This window comes from Phaenicophaeus curvirostris, chromosome 13 (genome assembly GCF_032191515.1).
Source record: "Phaenicophaeus curvirostris isolate KB17595 chromosome 13, BPBGC_Pcur_1.0, whole genome shotgun sequence".
In the NCBI taxonomy this organism is placed as follows: domain Eukaryota; kingdom Metazoa; phylum Chordata; class Aves; order Cuculiformes; family Cuculidae; genus Phaenicophaeus; species Phaenicophaeus curvirostris.
In genome coordinates, this window is record NC_091404.1 from 3,441,859 (window position 1) to 3,460,761 (window position 18,903).

Here is an 18,903-nt window from a genome sequence, read left to right on the forward strand (position 1 = left end):
AAGCTGGTGGGGAAGGAAAAAAAAACAAAACTGTTGACACTCAGCTGCTGAAGAGTTGCCTTAAAAATTGAAAGCAAAAGTTGCTAGAAAAAAACTGGGCATAAACCTCACTGAAGGAAGCAGCACGGGTTGTGTTCTTACACACTAGCAACCACACCAAGAAATAACCAGCCATTAGAATAGGTTCTAATTTTTATCATCTTTCTTGGTGCCATTACTGAGCCAAAACACTGCAACTATAACATCTAATTTCAAGTTTTTAATGCAATTCAGATGTCTGATGCAACTGTTGTTCTGTTACAGCAGCTGTTCACATCAATAGTACAGGCATGTACTGCTCCCGACAGGTACACGGTTACAGAAGCGGCTCTCGTACCGAGTTTGCTCTCTTTTTGGTGGGGTTTGTATGAAAAGCATTCTTGATTTCTAAGCACGGTACAATTTTAATTCTTACTGCGTTAGTACAACAGCGCCTTGGAAAAGTACTGAGCTCCTACAAAAAAGCTTTACAATTTTAAAACAGATTTCTTTTATTTAAACAAGCATAGGCAATTCTTATATTTCCACAACAAGATAAATATCCCAATTAAGCTACCAGCTCCTCCTACAGCGTGCCATAGTGATGGGGAAAGGGCTACCGTTAGTGTTATTTACAGACACGGCCAATAGGAACCCAGTACGAAAATCAAAAGTATGTTCGAGTGTGCAATTAAGTTCAGATCTTTTCTGATAGTTGGGTTTCTTGCAATAACTCCTCTGCGACTCCTGTATGTTTAGCTGGGCCGACTCCTCAAAGAACTCCTCAAACGCACAATCTTGAGGACAAAATTTTATTGGACTGGGATGGCAGGGGCTGTGTGGGGAAGAAAAACTTAACACTCTTCAAGGAAAAAAATAAAAAATACTTGCAAGTGGGCAGATGTCTTTGGACGAGTGGCATTTAACACCCAAACTGACTCAATCTTGAAAACCCCAATTAAAGAAATTTTCTGATTTTAAAAGCTTGAATTCAGAGAAAATGCGTTCACGAGGGAAGATTCGCTCCAAGTCACTACTATACATTGAGGTACCACTCAAAAAGTGGCCATAAAGGAAGTGACTTCTTTGCCCATCACTATCACACCCACTGCTTGGCCATAGATGCAGATCTCGTTTAGACAATGCTCTCTCTGTTACCAGAAGCTAAGACTGCTCTGCGACAAATGGGACAAGTAGAATTTTCCGATAACCAGCGATCGATACAGTGGACATGATATTCGTGCGAACAAGGCAATTTACGGAGCTTGTTGCCTTCCGTGTACTCAGTAATACACACACTACAGGTTTTCAGAGCGTCGCTCTCACCAAAATTCCTCATGGCCAGGTTGTCAATTTGTTCTTTGGTGAGTCCTCTGGGTTGGTCATCATCATCTTCGTTTAGCAGGAAAAATTGTGCTAGGCTAAGGAATGGTAGAGAACCGCTTTCTTCAAATGTGACCGATCCCCTTGTATTCCGACCTTCACGCCTGGCACCAGATGTCGAACCACCTTCATTACCGCCTTCATACACCTCCCCTGAGCTAACATCTGTGCTTTCATTGCTTGAAGTACCACCAGTGCCATTCTGTGCCTCTGAAGCATCCACGTTCTGATTTGGAGTTGGGCCACTAGGATCCGCATCACTATCACTATACATGAAGTAACTCAGCTCTCCAAAGCCTGTCATGATCTGCCTTAGCATAGTCTGAATAGCAACTGATGTAGTCTCGCTCAAGCCTGTGTTTAAGATCCTACGGATAGGAATCCTAATGGTACTGACGTAAGTTCTCACTCCAGCACGTTCTGAACGTGAAAATGTGCGCCTAAACCCTCCCCGTTCGCTCTCATAAGTGACTGTGTTGTTGGGTGTCTGGGACCTGGACCGAGTCCTGTTGGCTATGCTGTCCCTTTGCCGGTATTCTCCTGGACGAACTCTTCGCACCTGAAGATCAAGCACTATGGTAGGAGGCCTCTGCCCAGGAGCTGCAGACTCACCGGTGCTGTTAGTTTCTGAAGAGCCTGCTGCTTGAGGAACAGGTCTTGTTTCAGGGGTTGAAAAGAGAACTGCATTTTCACTCGGCATCTCAGTCCCCACTGTGTGCTGTCTTAAGGTCACATGCTGCCTAGTTCTAGAGCTTCCCTCAGCTTCATTCCCTGAGGAGGGGTCAAGTGTTTGAGATGATGTATTGTGACGAGACCTGCGAGGAGTCTCACTCACTGGGTTAATAGGTGACCTACTTCTATCAGTTCTAGCCCGTGTTCTCCGCTGTTCTGGACTCCTACTTCTTGCTCGCCTCTGCCCTCTAGGAGGGGAAGCTTCCTCAGTTGTCAGCTCCTCCGAAGTGCTCCTTTCTGATCCAGGCTGCCTTACAGATGGCGATTCAGACCTTTGAATTTCAGAGTCACTTTGGCTGTTTTCCAAATCCTCCCCACTGGAAGGCTCTACAGATGGCTCATTCTCAGTTTCTGGATTTGCATTCCCATTATTACGGTTGACATTTATTTCCAAACTGAATCTGAAGTCACCGCTATTTGGATTAGTCCGGCTCACTGCTCTCCAAGACTGGTTTCCTCGTTGCCCACTTCGTGTTGTATTTCCCGTCTGTCGGACTGAATTAAGCCAGTCTATTATAGAATCTCCATTTGAAACATCTTCTGCGGACTCTGCACCTGCGAAAGAGACAGGGAACTACCAAAATTAGAGTACTGAGCTAATTTTGGAGTGATCTTTTCCAAGAACATAATTGCTTAGTTTAACAAGTGACAACTCAGAAGTGCTTAATCCTATCAAGTGCTATTGTGGTTTCACACACAGCATCGTGATTCTCATCTACCAGTGCTCTTGGAAGGGAGCAGGAGTGGATGCTTCTAATACATAGAGAGAGGCTGCAGCTATCAAGTAGCAAACAAGTCATCATAGTAACGTGTATTGTTTATCATTAAGTAAATGGAAAGTCACATTTCAGGTATCATAACACATCAATAATCTGTGTTTTCCTTTCCAAACAACTGAGTGATCTATTGACCGCTAAATAGAGAAATAAGTTTGCCCTGACCTTTTGCGTGACAAATAGTTTTATAGCAAATCTCTCACTAAAGAATGAACTCCAGTGGTAAGCTCCAAGCGCCCTCCACCAATCTCAATAGAGAGGTGGTAACTGAAGTAATAGAGCATCTTTAGAAGAGAAGAATGGTGGATAAAAAAGAGGAATTGCCAAAACCCATTCCTGAAAGGAGCAGACAGGAAGGCAATCTTGAGTAAAAAAATGCAAACAACTAAATTCATCTCTCTTGATGCAAATAACAGGAGCATTATGCATGAAATCTGTCCCAAACTGACCTCTGCAGCAGATACCAGACACAATGTGCACTTAGTTTTGAAACAAAGCTCACCTTGCACCTGCCTAGGCTTAACTTGTTCCACTCCTGCACTCATGTTAAGGTCCGTATGGGGTACTAAAGTTAAGGGTTTTCACAAATACTGTATATACCTCTATGCTCATCACTGTTTTGCTGTGGCGGACCTTCTTTAACTTGGTGTAGCCTTCTCAGCAACTCTTCTTCAGTAATTTCACCTTAGAAAATAAGCAAAATTTTCCAAAAATATTTCCAAATCACACGTATGGCAAGCATCATCAAACGCTTCTAAAGAAGGGACGAGCCACTGCTTAGCTTTTTTCCTAATAAAATCCTGCCATAATGAGACTGCCGAACAGTTTCTTAAGGGAAAGTTCTGACATTTCAGCACCATTGTCCCACGAGAGTCTTGCTGAAACTGAAAGACCCAACAGCTTCAACCTAATCAAGACAGATCATGTGTGCATCCTGTTTTGGAACCTCTATTTATCAGCAATTTTTGTTATCCTGTACAAATTAAATGGCTGTCCAGAGTAAAATATTTAAGGTAACACCTTCACAAGCAAGAAAAAAGGTTTAAATTAGTTAAGTCATGTTTTAAATTAGAACGGGTTTGAACTAAGTATCATTCTGTAAAAAGTCAATTTGAAGTAATAATTCAATTAAAACCTGAAAGAAGAGTCTGTGCAGAGTCTCACCCCAGACCGCCGAGCCTCATGACAAACTCTTAACCTCACCAGCATAGCATTTTTACACAGATGCTTAAGGGAGATGAGTTTTCAATCAAAACCCTCTCAGGGTCCATAGCGGGAACTGGGCCAGTGTCCCCACCCAGTTGCGTAAACACCAGACTCCTGTCTCTGATGAACCCACATCATCCTAACTGCCTCTCTGCCAGGCAGAGGACCACTCAGATTTGAGTATGTGCAAATCAGCAAGGAGATACTTCCTTCCATGGAACACAACTGCAGCACACAACTAAGCAGGTGAAACCGCTTTAGGAGAACAGGATGACACACATTGCCTACAAGCAATTCTAGAGTGATGCACACACACAAGCATGACCTACCTGGGGTTCCTAGCAAATTGTTATCTCTCATAAGCCTGTAGTCCTCTTCACTCAGGTTGTTCACAAACTGATAAAAAGCCTCTTCTCGATCTAACCGATCTAGCTGGCTTTGGCGTTGTGCTTCTGATTGATCAATACTTCCTTTATCACTAGAATCTGACCCTTCCATCTTGATGAGTGGCAGAGTACCTAAAAAGGGAAGAAAAACCAACAAAACACCTTCATCCAGTGAAGTGAACACAGCACAAAATTTAAGGGTGTCAAACCTGTACTACATCCGTCACTGTTATCCTTAAATTTGGGGAGCAGGAAGTTTGCTCATATGAGGCTTCAGTTAAGATAAGCTGCACAACCACAGGGGCCCCCCAATGAAATAATGCTCAAAGCACGAACCTCATGCATGAAGTACAAACAAAATCTGTGCCCATCAATATCAACTACTCAAAGCAGCAAAGACGAACACATGTTATACCAGCCATAACCCTCAGTCCTTCCTTACACAACTGACCATCCTTCCATGACTGTCCAACTCACAAAATCTCAACACAACCCACCTGTGCAGGACAAGGCACAAGCCATCTGTGATCATGCTAACTCTAAACAGGCCCAGGATTCAGTGTCCAGCACTTCCTCCTGCCTGGTGCTACCATGAGGGAAGCAGGAATCAACCTACCTTACTGCCTGCTATGAGAAATACCCTCTTTAACATCCAAGTTTTAACTGGATGAAGGATTCAAATAGAGAAGATGGGAGATGCCATGGAACGCCACGCATGCAAAAAAACAGAACTTGGACTATTAGTTTCCTCAAAAACGAAAGGGATTTGTAAAACCAGCTTTATGTCATGAAAAGAAATTTGCTTGCAAGTTTCAGCTTTACTGAGTTACTAGTGTCGAAGGCTGTGATTTCCTGGACAAACTCCACAGTGTACACCAGGTATAACTTCTGCTAGGAAGAGCTGCCTTCTGTACTGGGTATTTATCAACATCATCTTCTCCTCATATTGTTTTTCATATGGATGAGATCCCTGACAACAGTGTGTCAAAAAAAAGTTAACAATGACTGCCTTGCCTATACTTGATAAATATTATAACAAAACCAATGCATATGGAGCCCTGCTCACGCCATGCAAAGATATCAAATGAAGTTAAAAAAATAACCAGTTTCCTTAATCACTACGCCTCACTATTCACAACACCAAGAATGTTCCTGTACAACTGGTAGAATCTACTCAGAGAGGTGATTAGCAATCTAATCCTCCGCATGCTAAAAAGCTCTGCAATAACATTCCCCATCAGAAAACATTCCTTTCATTTAAACCATACTTCATGTGACAGGAAAATACTGGAAGAATAAAGCTTTTCTGCTTCTCGCTGGAAATTTTCCAACACTTGGACATCTGTCGAGTGTAAAAAGCATCTTTTTCTGGTTTGTCAGCACAGCTGTCAAGTCACAACTGCCCACAGTTTACATTAGTGCTTCTCCACAGAAGAGCAGCACTGCATCATCACTGGGGTAGTTTATTTCAGCTGCTGCTGTGAAAACTAAAGTGCACCGACAGCCTCAGTCTGTACCAGTAGAAAATGCACAGGATGAGACACCCCAGTGGTACAGACTTGCAGATAAAACAGTGACTCCAACCCTCTTTGTCTAGAATTCTGACACAGTAGACTTGGTTTTATGTTAGTTGTATTAAGGCACAAATTACTTGTTGCCACTCAGTAGCATCTGGTATTTGGTTCTGGGAGTCCCTGCCATTTTACCAAAGAAATCAAGGTTATTTCCCACCCTTCCCTCAGCAAGCAGCCATCACTAAAGTTACCACCACTGCAAATGGAGGCCAACCAGCCTCCTCTGCACCGCTACACTGCAAATTGAAGCTGAAAGAGGGGAGATTTAGAAAAGGTATCAGGAAGGTATCAGGAAGTTTTCCTGTGAGGATGGTGAGGCCCTACCCAGGTTGCCCAGAGAAGCTGTGGCTGCCCCATTCCTGGAGGTGTTCAAGGCCGGGCTGGATGGGGATTTAAGCAATCTGATCCAGTGGAAGGTGTCCCTGCCCATGGCAAGGGGGTGGAACTGGATGAGTTTTAAGGTCCCTTCCAACTGAAACCATGACTCTAATTTGAAGCCACCTGAAGCCTTGCAGTGGCACTGCCAATATGCCAATTAACAAGCCTGCTCATGGTGAAAGCCGTGCAATGCCTACAGCAGGTTTGTTCCACCTGGACCAGGCTCAGCTATGAAATCCGTACGCCCTTCCAACCTCAGACGTATTTCTAATGAAAACATAGCTTGAGACAACTTTTTACAAGCCTTCTGCAGCAGAGTTGTGACTCCAAGTAACTTCGCTTAAAGACACAGTCATTCTAGAGATGATACCAGAACACAAAGACAGCTGCTTTTAATAGAAACATCCGAATAATGCCTCAGATAGAACAAGAGAACAAGCGACTTGCACCCAAAATAAAACCTTGGAATATGCGTTAGTTCTCTGGGATACACATCAGAACTCTAACCAGCATACCCCTTTTTAGGGCAACAGTAAAAGCTGACAATCTTAAAAGATTAAGAAAATAAGGGGATGTAGTAAGGTGCTGAAGGACAGGAGCAGCAAAAGGCTTCGTAAAGTCCTTTGCCCCAAAATCACAGCCACCTTGGTATTTACAGACTTCAAGAATGTCTCCATAAAGATGGCAATATTAACAAATTTGTAAGCATTAGACTAACCCTACAAAAGATTTTAAAAAAGAAAACCACACCATGCATATATAGCACAACATTTGTTTACTGCTTATGCTTTGGAATTGTCCTTTTAAGGGCAGATGCCAGGGCTGGCAGGCACCTTGGCTATACAACACCTGATTGATTCAAACAGATTTGCCAATCCCACTTCTGAAGATCAAGGAGCACCGTTCCTTGCCAGGGAAAAAGAGAAAGTCAAAACAAGTGAAGTGGGACAAAACAAAACAATCTCTTGCTCACCAACAAACTGATTAGCAGTCCTTCCAGAAATACTCAGAATAAGTCAGTCAGTCTTGCTTATTTGCAGGTTTCCTCCTCTTTTCTCCTCCATCATCTCCTATCTCCCTTCCTAAACCACAAAATCAGCCATCAGTCAAGAGTGAAAAGATGCTATGGCTAAAGAAAAAGCTTCAGAGATGGGATGTTGAACTAGGAATTTCATTTACATCAGGACTGTTTCTGCTAGTGACAAAGTCATTGTCTTTTCCTAGACTATACTAGCCCACTGCACTCCAGTTTCATACTTTTTAGCTTCAATGTCCTTGAGAAGCCACAAATCTACATAGGATGTTTATATTGACAGAAATACAGATGGCAGAGAAATACATAAATGCACATCCAGACAGACATTCTCCCTTCCTTTACTGCTGACAGCAAATGGGATGATACTCTTCAAACTACAGCTCTGATATGGTAACCAGGAAATGAAGAACAGGATTTCTACCCCAGAGTTTCTGCTAGTCTTAATCCCTCCCCTGTCCACCCAGCTCACAGTCCATATTGTCCATCGTAAGCACCACCTCCCTACATAGCATGACCTGACCAGACTGAGCTCACTAGGACTCTCCAGACTCCTGTCTCAGCATGACTTCTAGGGCCCATCTGGCAGTACAGCAGGATTTCCACAGTGGCAGTCACTACCTCACCTCGCTCCCATTCCAGCATGGGAGAGCACTGCAGAAGTCACTCTAAAGCCTGCCCCTCAGTCAAGACTCTGCTCTCAGCTCCTATACCGCAGACAATTAAGACTGGATTAAGAAAGCTAACTCCAGAAACGCGGGGAACCCTGATGAGGGAAAACTGATAGGTATACCACGAGGTTACAAATAACCAACATTTGGTTATCTAATAAGCAGGTCCACTTCAGCTCTGTTTCTCTTCCTTCCAGGGGTCCACTTCAACTCAAAGTGACACTTTGTTCTTATCAGATTCAGAATTTCCTTCTTCAGTGTCCTCCCTCATCAGCATGGAGTTGACAAAGGGTGGGGAAGGTCACATCGGTGAGCAGGAAGTTCAGATCTGTTGATTACTGCCAAGTTTAGCCAGGACATCCAGAAATGAAAATCTCCTCATGGGAAAAAGGGGGTGAGAACCACCTAAAGGTTGCACAACACAATGGAATCACAGTGAGAATCAACCACCTTTGAGTCCAACGGCATGAGGTTTAACAAGGCCAAATGCCGGGTCCTGCACTTGGGGCACAACAACCCTGTGCAGTGCTACAGACTAGGAGAAGTCTGTCTAGAAAGCTGCCTGGAGGAGAGGGACCTGGGGGTGTTGGTTGACAGAGACTGAACATGAGCCAGCAGTGGCCCAGGTGGCCAAGAAGACCAATGGCATCTTGGCTTGGATCAGAAACGGCATGACCAGCAGGTCCAGGGAGGTTCTTCTCCCTCTGTACTCGGCACTGGTGAGACCGCTCCTCGAATCCTGTGTTCAGTTCTGGGCCCCTCACCACAAGAAGGATGTTGAGGCTCTAGAGCGAGTCCAGAGAAGAGCAACAAAGCTGGTGAGGGGGCTGGAGAGCAGGTCTTACGAGGAGCGGCTGAGAGAGCTGGGGTTGTTTAGCCTGGAGAAGAGGAGGCTGAGGGGAGACCTCATTGCTCTCCACAACTACCTGAAAGGAGGTTGTGGAGAGGAGGGTGCTGGGCTCTTCTCCCAAGTGACAGCGGACGGGACAAGAGGGAATGGCCTCAAGCTCCGACAGGGGCGGTTTAGGCTGGACATTAGGAAAAAATTTTTCACAGAAAGGGTCATTGGCCACTGGAACAGGCTGCCCAGGGAGGGGGTTGAGTCACCTTCCCTGGAGGGGTTTAAGGCACAGGTGGACGAGGTGCTAAGGGGCATGGTTTAGTGATTGATAGGAATGGTTGGACTCGATGATCCGGTGGGTCTTTTCCAACCTGGTGATTCTATGATTCTATGACCTGCTCCTTTAAAAAAAAAAAAAAAAAGAAATCAAGGGAAATTCTTCAGCAGCTGAACATCCAGACACATTAACCACAGTGAATTCTTAATTGGCATTCCCATCCTTCCACACGGCAGCAAGCACCTTCCCTGCAGTTACGCTTCAGCCATCTCTGAGATCTCATAACAGGAGTGACAGGCTGTCTCTCCTCCGCTGCAGAGACTGCAGGAGCAAAACAGCAGACCCACAAGAGATACTGTTTGGTACAGTCTTTTATGCAAGAGCAAGCAGTATCATGCTCTTTTGCATAGGAACAACTCACAAGTACTAAGCAGCCATTCAGCTGTACAGTTATCATCCTTACAGTACAACAAATATTTTATTTCCTTTATGTAAACTAAATCCAATCAGTCAGGAATTTACTTCTGCTGAAAAGCAACCTAGCTGAAGAGCAAGCAGTGATAAAATAGTTGCTTTGTCTATCTGCTTGCAACAATAACACTGTATCTCCATATTGTGTAGCCCTTGACCACAGAATTCTTCCCAGAAGCACTAATGGACTGTAAGGCACAGAGAAAAAAAAACACAGCTCTTCTTCAGAAACATGCCATCTCTCCTGACATTAGGTATCTGTACTGAATACCAAGGCACTATCTTTGCCTGAATTCATTTTTGATATTTAAAAAATACCACATAAACCATCAGAACTCTCATTAAACTAATGAGGGAAAACCGAGAAGGTCTGACAAATTCAGGAATCGTTCATTTGCAGGGTTCAAAGGAAAAGCAACGCCCTAAAAAGCTATAAGCTTCATTAGATTTATGGGACAACTCTCAAACTGTAACAGGAGAAAGGCAAGGAATTGGAGAAACTGCAGAAACAACTCAGATGTTCACAGGGTAGCAGTGCAAAGAGAATTTTCTCTAAAACTCCCCCCACCTGGGTGTTACCAGGATTGGAACATTACAAGAAAATGTGTAGTCTTCTGGATGTTAGGAACGTTTTCAGAATTGCCTCACGTCAATATAATTAATAACATTGTATAAACAAAAAAAGACGATAGAAATATGACTAAGTGTTTCATAGATGTGCTCAGCAGAAGACTAGTTTCTCATTTATGACTCATAATCTCATCTTAGTTAGGTACCTTAACTGGTAGAGCACCTTGCTTTCTTCCAGCCTGCAGAGATTATCAAACCCTTTGACTAAAGGAGGTGAATCAGTAGAGGAAGCCAGAAATACCGATTTCTGTGCTGGGTTGCTACAGAAGATACATTTTTTCCTTCCCTGCTTTCACGGAACACACCTCAAAGCCAGTTTAGCTCCAGAGCGGAAGTAAACCAAGCTCAGCGTTTAGAGCTCTGACCTCAGCAGCTACAAAACACACCCCCTGTTTGGCAGGCTCACCGTTCCAGTTCCATTTCTCAAGTGACAGGAACAGTGGCTGGAACAGGCAGTCCTGTTACCCAGGGTTCTTTAAGCACAAAGAGAGCCAACTTCATGTGCAGGGTTCATCCAATCCACCCTGCCTCCCTACTACTGGATTTTCCTAGAAGAATCAAAAGTTGAAAAACAGTTTCCACGCCAGTCAGGATCCAACTTCTCAACACTCAAAACTAACAGCAAAAAAGGACATAATATAAACTACATTTTCACCTTAAATATTTCATCATTCAAGTCTGCAAGTTCAAAAGCAGGAGCAAAGTCTGACTGTCAGCGCATCCCATCATTAAAGGAAACAGATACCACAAAGCAGTGTGATGAAATAGCTCTCTATCTGTGTTATACATGGAGCTTCATTATGCCAAGTTTGGGGTTTTCTTCTCCTGCTGGTGCACAGGTTTCCTCTTGCAATCACACCAAAGGCTTTGATAGCACAGGTAAAATTCACTCATCTACATCTTAGACACAGTAACAAGTAACAGACTTTTCTAGTTTCAAAAGTTGCATCATGAATTTTGGATACAATTTTTTTCCCCTGGTATTCTTCCCCTGGCTTTCTGGTGACAATGACAAACAACAGATCTAGGCTCATACTTGATTTGTATTAAACTTACCACAATTTCAAACACTCACAAACTCCCTATGTCATCTTTCTCTCAAAAATATCATGGAATGTGCTGGAAAGCTGGAAAGGAATTTTGTCTTCTATGAAGTACTCTGTGTAAAGTACTATAAAATTTGAATGCAGTCTTAACAAGGAGCATTGAACATCGATTCAGCTATTTCACTGCCCCAGTATGTATCAAACCAAAGGCCATAGAACAAGCTGTCATTCCGAACAGACGTTTCAAACAACAAAGCAGATGGACATTTCTGCAGAAAATTCCACAGAATAAAAGAAAAAAAAAAAAGACAAGACAACATTTCAACAGAACCACCTGCTGGGATGTAGAAGAGAACCATTCTTCACTGTATTATAAAATATTGACAAGTCAGAGAAGTGAAATTGGGGCAGAGAACCCTCACAGTCTCCAACAGTCACCAAGGCAGAAAAACTGATCTGGCTGTGTCAATTCCCAAAGCATAGATACAGTCAGGAAAGAAACAAACCTTGTTGAAGTTTCCCAATCTTGTCTTCGGCAGGAAAGGGCAGAGCTTAGCAACTCTAGAGCCCTGAAAGCACATGGAACAAAGACCGAGTTCTGGAAATAAAACGCAGTAAGAACTGCCAAAATGCAGGGCTCCGTGGTTTATCACCTGTACTTTTCACATACAAGTTAAAAATACAATTAAGACAGTAATGTCTTCTGCCCTCGAATTCAGATCATATAACAGAAGAGAGAGCTTAGTGTCTATAAGGTGTAAGAAGTTTCCAGCACTGGAATCCCATGGAGTGATGCTCTTCTCCTCGTCATGCAGCTTCCCACAAGGCCAGCGAGCCCAAGGCCCACTCTGCAGCTCAAAGGAAGAAGTAACATTGTATGCAAGTAACCAGTGCTGACACTGAAAGATAGTGGGATGGAACAGGACTGACATTCAAGGAAGCTTGGATGACCATCACATACTGCTGTGATTTCAGAAGAAACCGAACTTCTCATCGTTGAAAGCATTAAGCCAATCATAACTCACCAAAGAGCAATTAAAAAAAGAAAACTACTTCTTTACACTCACAACCGAACCTCCTCATCTCCACAGAACTGCTGCCAACACAGCTACTGCTGAAGGCCGATAACCCAGTGACAATCTCCACAACCACAACCCCCACAGGAATTCCCACACACAGTTTGTTGTTGATGTCTGGTGCCTAACACGTACAGAAGTAGAAAACAAAATGAAGTACAACTGATTAGAATTTAAATAGATATCTGTAAGACAAGAACTCCATTTCTGATTATGTGCCACAGCCGGAAAGCTCAAGCATTTTAATAAGATATCATACACATACGTCTCGCATACTGAAGTTAACTGTGCTCGAAGCAAAATTTTTTACAGTTACTAAACTAAGAGAAAATGTGTGTTGACTTTTCCTACATATTCAATTATCGTTAGATGGTTTTAGAGACGGTACAACTCTGCAAGGCTATAGAGTAAAAAGCTGAGCTCCAGCACTGCACATCAACACAATGTTACAAGTACTTTGTTAATAAAAATTGGAACAGTTTGAAAGAGACACAAGCTCATGCGCTTCTCATGACCTGACCTGTAGCCAGGGACCTGTGCCAGAGCAAACTGGAATCTCTGCAATGCTCCTGGCCATCTCGGCTCACCACACAAAGGTCTTGACTCCAAGTCACCACACTTTCACACTGCTCAAAAGTAGTGGGTTTGAGACACACAAGACCCTCAAAATGCTTTGAGGACAGAGGTGTTCACGTTTGGCTTTATCCCTTCAAGATAAACTTCTGCAAGCTCAAGAGCTGATAAGCTTTCATCAAGCCTGATATTAAGTCACAAAAAACTTGGGACAAATAGTGAATAACCTTTTTGGATTCAGGCGTTTCCACACATCGAAACTGAATTCTCTACAAAAACCTTCAGAACCATCTAGTAACATGTTGAGCTCTATTTAAACACACTTCAGGACAACCCTGAGGCTCAAGTACACAAAGTCGCAACATTATACTATAGCTGTAAAACAACCCACAACCTCTCCACTGTGATGAGAAGCATTCTGCCAGGATCAAGGGATTTATTTTGACATATTCCCATAGGGAAGAGGAATAAGGGAACAAGCAAGGCAGCAGTATTAATATGCAGGTATATTAAAAATATTTCCATTTTGGGATTACACTCCCCACTCCCCAAACATACCAGTAAAATAAAAGCACACAACAAAAAAACAGACCAGGTTGTGGAGCCCACACACTCTAACGCTGCTTTCCAGCACATCCTGGCACGCCCGTGAACTCAGTAACACGGGAAACAAACAGGCTACAGACGACAACCACTATGTGCCTGAGAAATGCTGGTGTGGTTATTTCAGTGACAAACATGTATGTAGCCAGAACTGCTGATGAAGAGAACACCGCAGTCATTAGGCTTTAGTTGTCCAACAGAACCAGAAGCCCTTAGTTTTATAGTGTGGTGCATTCTCCTCTTGCCAGGAGAAGGCAAGACATAATTCCAAGCTATCATTCGTTTAATTGCAAAATGGGAAACCTGTAGAGGGAATTCATTAAGAGCTAGGTGACTACTACCACAGAACTAAGCACCTGACTTGCAATTAATATAATTAACTTCACAACAAACAGACAAGTATGTGGGGTTGTTGGGTTGTTATTTTTTTCTTGGGGGGGGGGGGGGGAGAGACTTGACAACTCACTGCAATTAAAATTCACGGACAAGTCTATGTCGGAACTTCTTTGGCACTTGCTAACAACTTACAACTTGAAATTGAGCAGCGCCGCCAATGTGGACAGGGAAAATAAATCAGGTGTATGATTGGACTATTGGGTGCAAACGAGTGTGCATTCTTGTTTATAAAGTCTCTTAAAAAGGCGCTCTCTTCCTGAAAAACGGTGAGAAAAACAAGATTAGTGTAAAAAAAAAAAAAAAAGAACCCGTATTTTTGGCTGAGAAACCTTTTGTCAGGGCTCTTTCTGCCACACACTAAAATTGAGGCACACTACAAACCTTAATAACCACAACATATACGTATGTACAATTATATACAACGTGATTGCCCCCCCATTAAGGCAGCTCTCAGAAAGTAAAGTAACCCACAATTCTAACCGCATGGGCCAAAGGTTTTGAAACACGGCAAAGAGAAACCTTAAATGCCAACAAACGCTATGAAAAAGAACGGAAGAACTTGCACAGGAAGCGAAGGTGACGGAGCAAAGATGACGTGATTAACTGGAGAGAAACTAATAGGGCAGAAACAGCAAGTATCACCGGCCGAAACGGGCCCCGGGCGGATCACGGCAGGCACGAAGGGTTCCCCCCGCCGCTCCAATCAACCCCTGGGCTGCAAGCAAGGCCCGAGGCGGCGGCTCCAACTCCTCCCACCCCACCACCAAGGGCTGGTTCTGACTACTCCCCCCAGCCCTACCGGGCCCCGCAAGGCGAGGAGGGCCCCTCGGGGGCAGCGAGCACCCCCCGTGCTCCCGTGGCGGAGGGGCCGGGAGGCCGAGGCCCCGCGGAGCCATCAGGCCGCACGCCCAGGCCCGGGCTCCCCGCCGCACCGCCCCCCCCCACCAACCCCGGGCGGGGCCGCCGCCGCGGGACGGGGCCTCCCCCCGCCTTCCGGGAGCGCCGCCGCCCCGGCACTCACCACCCGCCGCCGTCCCGGCTCCCTCTCCGCCGCTGTGCCCGCTGCTGGGGGGCCCGGTGCCGCTCGCCCCGCTCCGCCCGCCGCCGCGCCGCGCCGCCTCCCCGCTCAGGCGGCCATTTTCTGCTCCATTGTTACCAGGGAACGGGGCCGGAAGTGGCCGCCGGCAGCCGGAAGTGAGGTGCGCGCGCCCCGCGCAGGCCACGCCCCTTGCCCCCCCCCCCCCCGCCTTCAGCGCCGGGGTCGCCATTTTGGTGCGGGGCGGAGGCTGAGGTGTAGCGGGGGGACTGTGTCCCTGTTCCAGCCCCTAGGGCTCCCCGTGTACCTCCGTGTCCTCTTCCCACAGCCTCTGAGGCTCTCCGTGCTCCCCCTGCGTCCCCCTGAGGCGCCCCGGCCCATGTCCCTGTCTTTCGGTTCCACAGAGCGAGCTGGGCTGGGAGGGACTCGCAAGGATCACTCCTGTCCCTGCACGGGACACCCAGCCTTCGCACCGTGGGGCTGAGGGCCTTGGCTAAATGCTGCTGAAATCGTAGAACCGGCTGGAAAAGACCTTTGAGATCGTCGAGTGCAGCTGTCCCTGTCCACTGCTAAACTAGATCCTTGAGCACCTCATCTGAGTGTCTTTTAAACGCCTCCAGGGATGGGGCCGCCACCGTATATTGAGGAGCACTGTCAGACTCAGTGCTGTGACTTCTTCCTGTGAAGCTGTTCCAGGGCTCCACTACCCTCTGCATGAAACACCTTTTCCTAATGTCCAACCTCACCCTCCCCTGGGATCTTCCTGCTGTACCCCGAGTCCTGTCATCGGTGGCCAGAGAGAAAAGCTCAGCACCTGCTTCTCCTCCCCTGGTGAGGAAGCTACAGAGCATGAAGAGATCCCCCTTCAATCTCCTCCCAGCTGAACAGACCAAGTGCCATCAGCCACTTCTCACACTCTTCCCCTCTAAATCTTTCCCCAAGTCCATGCCCTCCTTTGGACACACTCCAGTAATTTTAGATCCTTTTTATCCTGTGGCGCCCAAAATTGCACCCAGTTCTCGGCAGAGGAGCTAGAGCTTGGGGCTGGCAGTGCCAACACTTCCACAGGCTGAGAAGAAAACGGCCATCGAGGAGCTGTGTTTGCCAGCACAGACATGCTCTCTCCCCACCCTTTAGCTGTGGCAGCGCTTCCCCTCACCTCACACTGGGCATTCTCAGCTGCTGAGATGCTCCTTGTTTTCCAACGCAAGCATTAATTGAACACCAGACTCCCCATATTCTCTAACAAGGACCTGGGGGTGTTGGTCAACAATGGCCGAATCTGACCAGCAGTGGCTTAGGTGGCCAAGAAAGCCAACAGCATCCTGGCTTGGATCAGCCATGGGGTGGCCAGGAGTAGGGAAGGGATCGTCCCCCTGGACTCATCGCTGGTGATGCTGAAACTCAAATCCTGGGTTCAGTTTTGGGCCCCTCGCTCCAAGAAAGACATTGAGGGGCTGGAGTACGTTCAGAGAAGGGAAACAGAGCTGGGGAAGAGTCTGGGGAACAAGGGTTGTGAGAGGTGGCTGAGGGAACTGTAGTTGTTTAGCCTAGAGAAAAGAAGGCTGAGGGGGAACTTTATCATTGTCTACAACTCCCAGAAAGGAGGTCGTAGCAAGGTGGGAACGGATCTCTTCTCCCAAGTAACAAATAATAGGATGAAAGGAAATGGCCTCAAGTTGCACCAGGGGAGGTTTAGATTGGATATCAGGAAAAAATTCTTTGCTGAAAGTGTTCTCAAGCACTGGAACCATTGCCCAGGGCAATGGTGGAGTCCCCATCCCTGGAGGGCTTTAAAAGATGGGCAGACGAGGTGCTCAGGGATCTGGTTTAGTAGTGGACAGGTACGGTTAGACTCAATGATCTCAAAGGTCTTTTCCAACTAAATGACTCTATGATTTTTCTGCAGTTCTTAGCCTCTCATTGAAGCTATAAATTGGAGCTGTGTTACCTCCTGGGTCAGCCTGTCCTCCCTCATGGCATCCTGTCAGAGAAGTGTAATTGGGAATTGATAAGGCATAGTGGGAAGAAAACCGTGGCTGGGAAGAAATAGTTAGGAGAGAACCACGAGAGAAAAAACTCATCTTGGTTTTGAACCCAAGGGGGCTACTGCCTTAGGGAGTGTCAGTGCTGGTTTAAGGGGAGGGAAAGGTTAAGGCTCTGCAGACTTGTCTTTCATAGAGAACAGAAGGGATTGCCTCAGTGTGGAAAGATCCCATTGTAGAGCCTGAACAGTCTCTCTTGAAAAGGACTTTAAGGAAAGTAAAATAGAGATGACTTCCAAGAAATTTAGATACCTGAACATAAAAACATGTTTCTGAGAATTCGTATGGCTTCAGGGAGCTCCCAAGAGATCTTTGTTTCCCCTTTTGGCAGTTTATTATAATAGCAGTAAGAAATTGGGAAGGTGAGATTTAACGTCATAAAGCACTTTTTTGGCTTTAGTGAACCAACATATTTGCCATTGGGAAAACTTGCCTTCTTCCTGACTCAGTGCGTTGTGTCCTGTGTGTGTCCTGACAGCGTGTTGTGGTTTGAGCTAAATTAGAGTCAGTTTCTAACTTCAGCTAAGTTTCCTCTAAGTAACTTCATTTTCTGAAAGCGGACAGCATGGTTTTTAGACAGTCTTCTCCCTAGCAGTGATAACACAGGACACTGGTATGCAGAGAGGCCACTGCTTATTCTTGCTCCTACAGTAACCAAGGCCATCCTGGAGCTGGTGAAAAAAAGGCTTCACCTGCAGGGAGGGGCAGACAGGGCAGGTGACCCCAGACTGACCAGCAGAGGATTCCATCCCATACGTGTTAGACTCGGTATAAACTGAGAGATAACGAGGGTTTCTCCCCTCTTCTGCGATGGCAAATGTCCACAGAGAGCCTCATCTGTATGGCGCCTCCTGATCCTGGATTTGTGCATTTCTGAATCCAGTTCCTCTCTCCCAGCCTTGGACTCATTCCCTTGTGTCTGCTCTACAGTATTTGTGGTGCCATATGGTCATCGAGGGGTTTCATATATTTGTATATATTTTATTACTTTCTTGTTATTTTCATCATCATTATTATTGTTTCATTAAAACTGTAGTTTAGTTTCCAACCCCTAAGTCTTTTTCCTCTCATTTTCCTTTCTCCTTTCCCCAGGGGCAGGGGAGAAGGGATTTGGGAGCCCAACTGCTTGGTTTTAGCTGCCGAAATTAGCTGGGCCGTGGCTAAACCATGACACAGTGCTCCTACCTCTGACAGATTCCAGTGGTTGGAGAAGCTGCATCCACCGACGAGAGAGACCCTGTGGCTGAGTGTGTTCGCACACTTGAAGCAGGCAGAAAATAAATTTTCCTGTCAAACGTTGATAAATCAGGAGACAGATTGATCCGTTCTGTCATGGAAAGCCTTGTGCTGACAATTGATAATACAGCCACCGAGTGTGAGTATTGGCAATTAGTAAATCAGCAGGACACCCACCAGAGTGCTCCAACAGCAGACCCCAAAGAGCTGAAGTAACAGGAGGTGATGTGACTGTGACAGAACGATTTATGCATGAAAGTGAATCCTGACTGAATACCAGGCAAGGACAGAGCAGGATAAAAGTGGCTTCGTTCTACACCAGTAACCTAAGCAGCAAAATGTTAGGGATTATTGAGCAAATGGGAGGTGGAGCATATTCTGTTCTTTGAACAGAAGGATACGGTGATAATTTGTGCTCCCAGAACAGCCTCTGAGGTTTTTATGACATTTGACAAATAATTGTGTTTGTTTGTCTCTTTCTTTTCCCCTCAATAAAATACTTTTAAGTGAATAATC

At 45.4% G+C, this 18,903-nt stretch overlaps 1 protein-coding gene across 2 annotated transcripts; it reads right to left on the bottom strand.

Annotated features, from left to right (window-relative positions):
- Nucleotides 1–512: 512 nt before the first annotated feature.
- Nucleotides 513–15,231, bottom strand: RLIM (ring finger protein, LIM domain interacting). Of its 2 annotated transcripts, XM_069867846.1 has the most exons (4): nucleotides 15,092–15,231; nucleotides 4,445–4,633; nucleotides 3,510–3,593; nucleotides 513–2,688 (listed from the first exon to the last, which is right to left on the bottom strand). In XM_069867846.1, exons 2-4 carry the CDS (start codon nucleotides 4,611–4,613, stop codon nucleotides 1,154–1,156), a joined length of 1,788 nt encoding a protein of 595 aa, XP_069723947.1. In that variant the 5' UTR covers nucleotides 4,614–4,633; nucleotides 15,092–15,231; the 3' UTR covers nucleotides 513–1,153. The 2 variants fall into 2 exon arrangements, with proteins under 2 accessions (XP_069723947.1, XP_069723948.1); XM_069867847.1 differs by lacking the exon at nucleotides 3,510–3,593.
- Between the last annotated feature and the right edge of the window lie 3,672 nt (nucleotides 15,232–18,903).